The sequence below is a fragment of the Argopecten irradians genome, chromosome 11 (genome assembly GCF_041381155.1).
Source record: "Argopecten irradians isolate NY chromosome 11, Ai_NY, whole genome shotgun sequence".
Taxonomy (NCBI): domain Eukaryota; kingdom Metazoa; phylum Mollusca; class Bivalvia; order Pectinida; family Pectinidae; genus Argopecten; species Argopecten irradians.
This window is the reverse complement of record NC_091144.1, coordinates 41,845,873-41,859,026: the sequence shown is the minus strand read 5'-3', so window position 1 is coordinate 41,859,026 and position 13,154 is coordinate 41,845,873. Positions and strand designations below refer to the sequence as shown.

General features: G+C 41.2%; 1 protein-coding gene across 2 annotated transcripts in view; it reads left to right on the top strand.

Annotated features, from left to right (window-relative positions):
• LOC138335602 (cell division cycle protein 23 homolog) overlaps positions 1 to 13,154 on the top strand; it is an 85,634-nt gene that overhangs the window by 69,984 nt on the left and 2,496 nt on the right. Inside the window, exons 13-15 of one of the 2 annotated variants that reach the window (XM_069284773.1) lie at positions 5,551 to 5,667; positions 11,600 to 12,694; positions 12,726 to 13,004. In XM_069284773.1, the coding sequence (XP_069140874.1) occupies positions 5,551 to 5,667; positions 11,600 to 11,782 (300 nt within the window). In that variant the 3' untranslated portion in view covers positions 11,783 to 12,694; positions 12,726 to 13,004. Of the gene's footprint in view, positions 1 to 5,550; positions 5,668 to 11,599; positions 13,005 to 13,154 lie in introns of both variants that reach the window. The other variant, XM_069284772.1, reaches the window with a different exon arrangement.

The window sequence follows — 13,154 nt, the reverse complement described above, 5'->3', positions numbered from 1 at the left end:
TTGATGTAGTAAACCACTAAAAAAACCTGGTTAAGTGGTAGAATATCAGACACCTTAACCACTCAGCCACCACACAACCCAGAGGTGGAGGTCTAGTGGTAGAATATTAGACACCTTAACCACTCAGCCATCACAACCCAGAGCTGGAGGTCAAGTGGTAAAATGTCAGACACCTTAACCACTCAGCCACCACAAACCAGAGGTGGAGGACTAGTGGTAGAATATCAGACACCTTAACCACTCAGCCACCACAACCCAGAGCTGGAGGTCAAGTGGTAAAATGTCAGACACCTTAACCACTCAGCCACCGCAACCCAGAGGTGGAGGTCTAGGTCTAGTGGTAGAATGTCGGACACCTTAACCACTCAGCCACCACAACCTAGAGGTGGAGAGCTAGTGGTAAAATGTCGGACACCTTAACCACTCAGCCACCACAACCCAGAGGTGGAGGTCTAGTGGTAGAATATCGGACACCTTAACCACTCAGCCACCACAACCCAGAGGTGGAGGTCTAGTGGTAGAATGTCAGACACCTTAACCACTCGGCCACCACAACCCAGAGCTGGAGGTCAAGTGGTAAAATGTCAGACACCTTAACCACTCAGCCACCACAACCCAGAGGTGGAGGTCTAGTGGTAGAATGTCGGACACCTTAACCACTCAGCCACCACAACCCAGAGGTGGAGGTCTAGTGGTAGAATGTCGGACACCTTAACCACTCAGCCACCACAACCCAGAGGTGGAGGTCTAGTGGTAAAATGTTAGACACCTTAACCACTCAGCCACCACAACCCAGAGGTGGAGAGCTAGTGGTAAAATGTTAGACACCTTAACCACTCAGACACCACAAACCAGAGGTGGAGGTCTAGTGGTAGAATGTCGGACACCTTAACCACTCGGCCACCACAAACCAGAGGTGGAGGTCTAGTGGTAGAATGTCAGACACCTTAACCAATCAGCCATCACAAACCAGAGGTGGAGGTCTAGTGGTAGAATGTCAGACACCTTAACCACTCAGCCATCACAAACCAGAGGTGGAGGTCTAGTTGTAGCATATCGGACACCTTAACCACTCAGCCACCCTGACCCAGAGGTGGAGGTCTAGTATTAGAATGGTAGAATGTCAGACACCTTAACCACTCAGCCACCACAACCCAGAGCTGGAGGTCTAGTGGTAGAATGTCAGACACCTTAACCACTCAGCCACTGTGAACCAGAGGTGGAGGTCTAGTATTAGAATGGTAGAATGTCAGACACCTTAACCACTCAGCCACCACAACCCAGAGGTGGAGGTCTAGTGGTAGAATGTCAGACACCTTAACCACTCAGCCACCACAAACCAGAGGTGGAGAACTAGTGGTAGAATATCACACACCTTAACCAGTCAGCCACCACAAACCAGAGGTGGAAGTCTAGTGGTAGAATGTCAGACACCTTAACCACTCAGACACCACAAACCAGAGGTGGAGAACTAGTGGTAGAATATCAGACACCTTAACCACTCAGCCACCACAAACCAGAGGTGGAGGTCTAGTGGTAGAATGTCAGACACCTTAACCACTCAGCCACCACAAACCAGAGGTGGAGGTCTAGTGGTAGAATGTCAGACACCTTAAACCACTCAGCCACCACAACCCAGAGGTGGAGGTCTAGTGGTAGAATGTCAGACACCTTAACCACTCAGCCACCACAAACCAGAGGTGGAGGTCTAGTGGTAGAATGTCAGACACCTTAACCACTCAGCCACCACAACCCAGAGGTGGAGGTCTAGTGGTAGAATGTCAGACACCTTAACCACTCAGCCACCACAAACCAGAGGTGGAGGTCTAGTGGTAGAATTCAGACACCTAACACAGACACCACAACCTAGAGGTGAGAGGTCTAGTGGTAGAATGTCAGACACCTTAATTACTCAGCCACCACAAACCAGAGGTGGAGAACTAGTGGTAGAATGTCAGACACCCTTAACCAGTCAGCCACCACAACCCAGATGTGGAGAGCTAGTGGTAGAATGTCAGACACCTTAACCACTCAGCCACCACAACCCAGAGGTGGAGGACTAGTGGTAGAATGTCAGACACCTTAACCACTCAGCCACCACAACCCAGAGGTGGAGGTCTAGTGGTAGAATGTCAGACACCTTAACCACTCAGCCACCACAACCCAGAGGTGGAGGTCTAGTGGTAAAATGTTAGACACCTTAACCACTCAGCCACCACAACCCAGAGGAAGAGGTCTAGTGGTAGAATGTCAGACACCTTAATTACTCAGCCACCACAAACCAGAGGTGGAGAACTAGTGGTAGAATGTCAGACACCTTAACCAGTCAGCCACCACAACCCAAATGTGGAGAGCTAGTGGTAGAATGTCAGACACCTTAACCACTCAGCCACCACAACCCAGAGGTGGAGGACTAGTGGTAGAATGTCAGACACCTTAACCACTCAGACACCACAAACCAGAGGTGGAGGTCTAGTGGTAGAATGTCAGACACCTTAACCACTCAGCCACCACAACCCAGAGGTGGAGGTCTAGTGGTAGAATGTCAGACACCTTAACCACTCAGACACCACAAACCAGAGGTGGAGGTCTAGTGGTAGAATGTCAGACACCTTAACCACTCAGCCACCACAACCCAGAGGTGGAGGTCTAGTGGTTGAATGTCAGACACCTTAACCACTCAGCCACCACAACCCAGAGGTGGAGGTCTAGTGGTAGAATGTCGGACACCTTAACCACTCAGCCACCACAACCCAGAGGTGGAGGTCTAGTGGTAGAATGTCAGACACCTTAACCACTCAGACACCACAAACCAGAGGTGGAGGTCTAGTGGTAGAATGTCAGACACCTTAACCACTCAGCCACCACAACCCAGAGGTGGAGGTCTAGTGGTGGAATGTCAGACACCTTAACCACTCAGTCACCACAACCCATAGGTGGAGGTCTAGTGGTAGAATGTCAGACACCTTAACCACTCAGACACCACAAACCAGAGGTGGAGGTCTAGTGGTAGAATGTCAGACACCTTAACCAGTCAGCCACCACGACCCAGAGGTGGAGGACTAGTGGTAGAATGTCAGACACCTTAACCACTCAGCCACCACAAACCAGTGGTGAAGGTCTAGTGGTAGAATGTCAGACACCTTAACCACTCAGACACCACAAACCAGAGGTGGAGGACTAGTGGTAGTACCATAAATGCCAACTAGGACACATTGCGCACAGCTTAGAGAATCATAAAATACTCAATGTTTTGTTTAAAAATATGAATGGAAGTAACTATAAACTGACTCATTTGTATATGATAAACTAAATTCCAAAATTTCTGACGAAAAAAGAAAGTTATCCAGAATACATAGTTTTGTGACTCTGAAAATGGACGAAATTCGGGATCTTATCAATACTGTAATGGCTGTCGCGCACTTGGGGTAATCTACCAAAGCAAATGTTTTATTTCGTCACAATCAAACATCATAAGATGTTTTACCAAGTAAGACTCAGAAAACAGTATTCACTTATTAAAATATCAGTATGATGTTCTGGGGAACTTGGAATTTAATTTGTAATTTCTAGCTGATATTTGCAATATTCTATCAATGATTGTACGCAAATGCAATAGCGACCGTGTTTTTCTTGTGGTGGTCAAAAATGAAGTGTATGTAAATTGTGTTTCTTTGATATATTATATTGTTATGTATTTCTGTTTAAACACTTTTGGAAATTATAATAACGCAATTGTTCTCTGAATGTTGTACTATTTGTTACAATAAAATGTAAACAAACATTACAAGCGGCCGTGTTCCCACCATGTTTTTGTGTACAGTTATACAGAGTCATACCTTTGAGCGCCCGGATGTACCTTTGTGTGATGTCATCGCCGTCTTTTCTGAAATCTCCTATACCCAAGAGACCAAGAGCCCTGATATTGGGTCTGTGGCATGCTAAGATGAAGGGCTGCCAAGTTTGTTCAAATGAATGACCTTGATCATTATTCAAGGTCACATGCGTCAAATAGGCTAAAATATCTTTTAAACATTTTCTTCTTAATAACCAAATGGCCTAAAGACCTATATTTGGCTTGTGACATTCTTGGATGAAGGGTTACCAAGTTTATTCAAATGAATGACCTTTTTGATCTTCATTTAAGGTTGAAGGGGTCAAATAGGCTAAAAACTTCAAATCACTTTTTCTTAATAACCAAGAGGTCTAGACACCTTATATTGGGCTTATGACATGCAGTAATGAAGGGCTAATGTGTTGGTTTTTTTCAAATGAATGACCTTGACTTTCATTTAAGGTCACAAGAGTCAAAAATGCTAAAATCTTTAAATCACTTTTTCTTAATAACCAAGAGGCCAGCTAGAGACCTGATATTAGGCATACTGACTCTATCCGTGCATTCCATTTGCAGATTCGTACCAGTTGTATCGATACGAATCTGTTGTATCTCAAATGGAACGCATCGTACCAGCAGAACTGTACCGGTACAAGTGGTTCGTTATCAGAAGCGTACCACTTGGATCCAAGATGGCGGACCCAAGATTTTTCTTTTGTGATCGAAATGTTTTCTTTGTTGAATTGAGATTATTTATATCCTATAAAACTACATGGATTATTTATTGCTATGTATTTCGAAACTATTGATGTTTTACTTTTATATCCATTTTATTGTTAACACCGAAAATACTTGGCTTTTATATTTGAAGCGTACCTTTCATATGGGTGCCGTCATCATGGAAAAATCCAAACGCGTTCCATTTGGCGGTGTCCTATCACTTTAGTACAACTGCAAATGGAACGCACGGTATATCTGAAGTATGCACCATGGTTACTAGGTAGCAGGTGAATGATTCGCCCTTTTTTAGATGTTTTTGAAACAGGCATTATTTGCCAAATAAATGACTACAGTAACTATTTCGATATTTTTGACAAGGATTTGCATTTTCGGGGAAATGTACAACACTTCATTATTCACATACACCTTTACACTCATACATATTTTAGATATATTGATTTTGAGTAATGGCGTAATTTATAGATCATGTGTTAATGTTCTTGTCTCGATCATGGAACTCTTCAATGTTTGGTTCAAAAGTCTAAACGAACAAATTTTTGATGATATATAATATGCAGTGGAGTGAAATAAATAATTTACAAAATGAATCGGAGAAAGATGTTTGAAAAATCATTTAACACGTATAACAGTAGTTTTAACACTGGTTAAACTATCCGTCCTGGTTCCTGCTGCGATGACAGAATAAAGCGTGAACCCTTCATGCTGGTTTTTATTGATATTTTCAATTGTCTGATAATTAAATGTTGATTTTATAATATCTCATCAGTTAGAACAGAAGAAATAAAGTCACATCGCAGAACCCGTAAACAATTTGACGTCATTGCCATGCGCACTTTGAACATTATATAACAATGTCACTAATGTCTTAAGTATGTAAGAGGATTACTAAATTGCAAGAGCCCATTGGGCCCTTTTTTCTATTTTACATATTTTAGGAATAAAATAGTTACAAGACAATTGCTTCATTACTTCAGAACTTCAATCCAGAGGAGCAGAGCCAAGCGTACAAATATCTTGCTAATTATCACCTTAAACTTGGACAACTAGATGAGGCCTTTACTGCCGCCCAGAAGTGTTCAGAATTCCCAGAGGTTTGTTGCTTTGATTAGCCAATGTTTAAAAATGTGTATGGAAACAAACTTCCATATAAAACCTATACAAAGTACAAAATTGGGGAATAACTTGAATCAGCTTGTTTGTCTGTCTGTCTGTCCCTCCATATGAAACCTAAACAACTGGATCAATTTCGAAACCCTTTAGTTACAGGGTTTCACTAATACAGTTAGTAATACAGTCCCGGTTATAAGTCCAACATCATCAGATGGTGGGCTATTCAAATCGTTTTTCGTCTGTCGTCATTCCGTCCGTTAACATTTCTTGTTACCGCTATTTCTCAGAAAGTACTGAAGGATCTTTCTCAAATTTCACATGTAGGTTCCTCTTGGGCCCTTGTTGTGCATATTGCATTTTGGGACCGATTGGTCAACAAGATGGCCGCCAGGCAGCCATCTTTGATTTTGATAGTTAAAGTTTGTTATTGCTATTTCTCAGAAAGCACAGAAGGGATCTCTCTCAAATTTCACATGTAGGTTTCCCTAGGGTCCTAGTTGTACATATTGCATTTTGGGACCGATCGGTCAACAAGATGGCCGACAGGCCGCCATCTTGGATTTTGATAGTGGAAGCTTGTTACTGCTATTTCTAAGAACCTGTATTCTATGGGCCTCCATACATATACTCATAGTAAATGCATATGCTTATTTAATCGACCGACTACTCTATAATAACCAGTTCTATCAAACTATTACATACTAAATATATTGCTTAATCCAACATATAACGTATAAATGCATTTATTAGGTCACCTGAGACGAAGTCTCAAGTGACCTATTCTAATCGCCCTTTGTCCGTCGTCGTCCGTCGTATGTCCGTAAACAATTTACATTTTCGACTTCTTCTCCAAAACTGCTGAAGCAATTTCAATGAAATTTTGCACAAACCTTCTCAGGCATAAGGCCAATCAAAATTGTGAATTATATGGTCCCCACCCCCCAGGGGGCTACGGGAGGGGCCAAAAGGGGTAAAATTGAGTAAAATTTCAAAAATCTTCTTCTCTACTCACAGATGTGGTGGAATCAAATACTCTTCATAGATAGAAAGGTCTTAAGGTCCTTTACAAAAATTGTGAATTATATGACCCTGGGGTCTCTAGTTTCCCCCTGGGGATGGGGTTAAGTTTACTATAGTTTATATAGGGAAAACACATTTTTGAGCATTATTTGGTCATTTGTAATAGTAAATAAGTCAAATGTTGTCAGATTGTCAGTATGAGATGGCCATTAAATCCTATTAACAAATTTTCTATGACTGACCCCCAGGGGCCTTAGGGGCGGGGTCAAAAGGGGTTAAATAGGCTAAAACTTCAAAAATCTTCTTCTGAAATTCTGGAAATGGTAGAATCAAATTCTTTTCATAGATAGAAAGGTCTTAAGGTCCTTTACAAAAATTGTGAATTATATGACCCTGGGGACTCTAGTTTCCCCCTGGGGAGGGGGTTAAGTTTACTATAGTTTATATAGGGAAAACACATTTTTGAGCATTATTTGGTCAATTGTAATAGGAAATGAGTCAAATGTTGTCAGAATTGTCAGTATGAGATGGCCATTAAATCCTATTAACAAATTTTCTATGACTGACCCCCAGGGGCCTTAGGGGCGGGGGGTTAATCAAAAGGGGTTAAATAGGCTAAAACTTCAAAAATCTTCTTCTGAAATTCTGGAAATGGTAGAATCAAATTCTTTTCATAGATAGAAAGGTCTTAAGGTCCTTTACAAAAATTGTGAATTATATGACCCTGGGGACTCTAGTTTCCCCCTGGGGAGGGGGTTAAGTTTACTATAGTTTATATAGGGAAAACACATTTTTGAGCATTATTTGGTCAATTGTAATAGGAAATGAGTCAAATGTTGTCAGAATTGTCAGTATGAGATGGCCATTAAATCCTATTAACAAATTTTCTATGACTGACCCCCAGGGGCCTTAGGGGCGGGGTCAAAAGGGGTTAAATAGGCTAAAACTTCAAAAATCTTCTTCTGAAATTCTGGAAATGGTAGAATCAAATTCTTTTCATAGATAGAAAGGTCTTAAGGTCCTTTACAAAAATTGTGAATTATATGACCCTGGGGACTCTAGTTTCCCCCTGGGGAGGGGGTTAAGTTTACTATAGTTTATATAGGGAAAACACATTTTTGAGCATTATTTGGTCAATTGTAATAGGAAATGAGTCAAATGTTGTCAGAATTGTCAGTATGAGATGGCCATTAAATCCTATTAACAAATTTTCTATGACTGACCCCCAGGGGCCTTAGGGGCGGGGTCAAAAGGGGTTAAATAGGCTAAAACTTCAAAAATCTTCTTCTGAAATTCTGGAAATGGTAGAATCAAATTATTTTCATACATAGAAAGGTCTTAAGGTTCTTTACAAAAATTGTGAATTATATGACCATGGGGTCTCACGTTTCCCCCTGGGGAGGGGGTCAAGTTTACTATAGTTTATATAGGGAAAACACATTTATGAGCTTTTTTTGCTCAATTTTCATTGGAAACGAGTCAAACTTGGTTAGAATTATTAGCCTGAGATAGCATTTTAACATCTTATCCATATTGGTCCAGGCCGGCCCCCTTGGGGCAGAGGGGCGGGGCCAAAAATTATCAAATAGGCTAAAACTTCAAAAATATTCTTCTAGAATTCTGAAATGGTATAATCAAATACACTTTATAGATAGAAAGGTCTTAAAGTGTTTTTTATAGAAATTGTGAATTATATGACCCTGGGGTCTCATGTTTTCCCTTCGGGAGGGGGTCAAGTTTACTATAGTTTATATAGGAAAAACATATTAATAAGCATTTTTTGCTCAAGTTTCATAGGAAATGAGTCAAACTTGGTTATGATTATTAGCCTGAGATAGCATTTTAATATCATATCCATACTGGTCCTGGTCCTGGGGGACAGAGGGGCGGGGACAAAAAAGGGTCAAATAGGCTAAAACTTCAAAAATATTCTTCTAAAATTCTGGAAATAGTAGAATCAAATAATTATAGATGGAAAGGTCTTAAGGTGTTTTATAAAAATTGTGAATTATATGACCCTGGGGTCTCATGTTTCCCCTTCGGGAGGGGGTCAAGTTTACTATAGTTTATATAGGAAAAACACATTAATGAGCATTTTGTGATCAATTTTCATAGGAAATGAGTCAAACTTGGTTAGAATTATTAGCATAAGATATAGCATTTTAACATCCATATCAGCCCTCGATGACCCCCTGGGGGACCAGAGGAGCAGGACCAAACAGGGTCAAAATGATTAAAATTTCAAAAAATACTTCTAAGTTCACAGGTTTAATGGAAGCAAATACTCTTCAAAGTCTAAAAAGTCAAATTATAAATCACTGACCAACTTCAAGGCCCGTTGTGGCCGAGTGGTTAAGGCGGTGAACTTGAAATCTGAGAAGGTATTCCAGGTCTTGGGTTCGAGCCTGGGCTGCGGCGGTTACGATGGGTCACACATATACAAAAAAATGTCTTTTGTCCTCTATGTTCTGTGGATGTCTTCCATGTTCTATGTTCTGTGTCATCATCACTGGTATTCTGTGATGTTTTTATATAATAGAAAAAAAAAAACATTCAAGGCCCAGCATATAGTGTTTATATGTCTTTAATTTGTTTCATTATTTGTTTCATTATATATTCAAACTCAGGTGACCGTTAAGGCCCATGGGCCTCTTGTCTACTATTTAAACACATATTTACGAGATTACATATAAATGGAATGTACACGTAAACAACTCAGTCATGCACGAGTGTACAACAACGCCTATGCATGCTTGACTGGTCCCCATCAGGTAAACTATGCAATCCTAACGGACACAATACAAAATGGTATCGAGTAATAATATTACAAGGGCAAACACTAACCACAGTCAGCGTTCTGTGCTCCAAATATTGGTCGGCCTATACAATACTACATCTGGACACAATCCAAACTGTGTATGTCTTGCCGCCATATACATGTGTGTCTCTACCCGGTACCTCTCGGGTATCTTCTCTCATACTTACCTGATGGTGAGTTCTGCATTATAGGTTGCACTACACAAATTACTAAAACTATATACTCCATCTATACAAAACAACACAAACAGGTATTATTTATTTCATTATGCAAACATGACAACCACATTTGGCCAGAAACATACTTGTGGGAAGGGGAACAGAGTTTGTATAAATTTTGGCTCTGACCCCCCTCGGGAGCAGGAGGGGCGGGGCCTGATAGAGGAAATAGAGGTAAATATTTAAATTTCTTTATAAAAGAAACAATGAACCTGTATTCAGAACAGGTGAGCGATACAGGACCTTTGGGCCTCTTGTTCTATATTTCTACTGATTTTATTTCTGGATGTAAGTGCTCATCCTACTTTGGTTGTAGGGGTAATTTTTACACTTTAATACAAATTTTAAGGGCAATTGGTAGATTTTTAATTTGTATTTTACTTGTGTATTCATCTTACCTGAGACATGAATCTGTAGCATGCTGGGATGAATGGCTACTAAGTCTGCTCATATGAATTACCTTCATGGCCACAGAGGTCAGATATGCTACATCTTTAAATATACAACTTCTGTGTACAGTCAAACCTGTCTATAACGACCACTGAAGGGGAGACAGAAAAACGGTCACTATAGACAGGTTGCCTTTATAGACAGGTTGGGTCTTTCGTGCCAACCAACGAGCCAGTAAATAAAACAGAATTGTATTAATACAAAACAGACCTGCTACTGGATGTTTATATATTTATTGCCGTGCATTATTTAAGAAATAATTGTGTCAATATATTTCCGTGATTTGTGTTCATTTTATTTTAATGCAATCGGAAATTTCGATCATAACAAAATCAACTCGTTTTGATACATAGTAGATTTTTTTCAGCTATGAACATAATCATTACCTAATTACTGACTTCACATGGCCCGGAATTATCTGTGAACGATTATTTTCAGAAAATGTATGCGTGTAATATTTTTTTACAACACATTCTCGCTGGCAAGTCGTATGTAATGTTGCCGTGTAACCAGTTTTGACGGATTAATCTCGGAACATGAAAGATCGATTTGGAGGCGTTTTCTCACAATATACAGTCTCAAAACTATTAAAATCACAATGCAGGTACACATATTAACTTTCAGTAACATTTCTACCAAGAAATGGGACCGTATTTTATTTATAAACACGTCGAGAATATACCCGGGTCACAACGGGCGATAATCCGACTGACTCTAATCGTAAAGAAGAACATAAATTTATTGGCCTAATTTGAAATAGCTTAAGTACAGGCCATTTCTTAGTAATAAAACAATGCTAAATATCGACAATGAATAACGGAACACATTAAATAAATCGGCATGTTTTATTTTGCCTACCATATCATCCGAGTTGTGGCTTCAAAATCACGCTTTACGAGTGATCTTTTCGTGCACATGGCGTTCGCGACCAAACATAATTTCAGTCTTTGATAGGCATAAACGGTCGTTAAAACTTCCATCCTTAAGTTGGCAACCATATTTGTACCTCAAATGTTACGACCGCTAGGTTATAAACCAAACAGTACTGTATAAACAATTCATAGCTTGGGCTTCAGTAATGGCTGCCATTTGCTTACTAAGGGAGTTAATTACCGGAAGTAGGTCAAAGGGACGCTACTACACACACACTGTACTCGGTACTCGAAATACAACTTTGACGGGGCTAAAACGACCGGTCGTTAGCCACATTAGACAGGTGGTCGTTATGCAGAGTGCCATTATATAGTAAAAACGCACGGGGAGTCTAAAAACCGGTCGTTATAGACAGGCGGTCGTTATATACAGGCGGTCGTTAGAGCAGGTTTGACTGTATTTCATTTTTACTATGTATTGTATTTACAATCAGATTACCGTTAAGGCCCATTGGGCCTCTTGATTTCTTTCCAGACTAGAGAAGAAGCGAAGGGTATTCTGCGAGATATACAGAGTCTACGTGCCCAGAAAGAAGGCCTCAGTACCCCAATGAGAATGGATGACAGTATGGGATCTATAACGACGGAGCGCTTTCACACAAACGACCATACACCCATTGGCCGTCTGTCTCCTGTCAACCTTAAATTCACACCCTGACACTTTTCTATAGTGTGAGTTAAGATAAAGGACTTTGTGTCATGACAAAACAAGAAGTTGCTCGCTCTTTGATTTAACTTAAAACTGAATTTATAGTCATTGGCTGTTACAATCTTCCAACCAATTGGAAACATAGATCACAGTGTCCTGAGTTATAATTGTGATAAATATATGACAAAGGTGAAGTAAGAAGAAGGAGGTCACCACAAACAATCCAGATCTCTCTGGAGGTCACCACAAACAATCCCGATCTCTCTGGAGGTCACCACAAACAATCCCGATCTCTCTGGAGGTCACCACAAACAATCCCGATCTCTCTGGAGGTCACCACAAACAATCCCGATCTCTCTGGAGGTCACCACAAACAATCCCAATCTCTCTGGAGGTCACCACAAACAATCCCGATCTCTCTGGAGGTCACCACAAACAATCCCGATCTCTCTGGAGGTCACCACAAACAATTCCGATCTCTCTGGAGGTCACCACAAACAATCCATATCTCTCTGGAGGTCACAACAAACAATCCAGATCTCTCTGGAGGTCACCACAAACAATCCCGATCTCTCTGGAGGTCACCACAAACAATTCCGATCTCTCTGGAGGTCACCACAAACAATCCATATCTCTCTGGAGGTCACCACAAACAATCCCGATCTCTCTGGAGGTCACCACAAACAATCCCGATCTCTCTGGAGGTCACCACAAACAATCCCAATCTCTCTGGAGGTCACCACAAACAATCCCGATCTCTCTGGAGGTCACCACAAACAATCCCGATCTCTCTGGAGGTCACCACAAACAATCCCGATCTCTCTGGAGGTCACCACAAACAATCCATATCTCTCTGGAGGTCACCACAAACAATCCAGATCTCTCTGGAGGTCACCAAAAACAATCCCAATCTCTCTGGAGGTCACCAAAAACAATCCCGATCTCTCTGGAGGTCACCACAAACAATCCCGATCTCTCTGGAGGTCACCACAAACAATCCAGCTCTCTCTTGAGGTCACCACAAACAATCCCGATCTCTCTGGAGGTCACCATAAACAATCCCAATCTCTCTAGAGGTCACCACAAACAATCCCGATCTCTCTTGAGGTCACCACAAACAATCCGGATCTCTCTGGAGGTCACCACAAACAATCCAGATCTCTCTGGAGGTCACCACAAACAATCCGGATCTCTCTGGAGGTCACCACAAACAATCCGGATCTCTCTGGAGGTCACCACAAACAATCCAGATCTCTCTGGAGGTCACCACAAACAATCCCAATCTCTCTGGAGGTCACCACAAACAATCCCAATCTCTCTGGAGGTCACCACAAACAATCCCAATCTCTCTGGAGGTCACCACAAACAATCCCAATCTCTC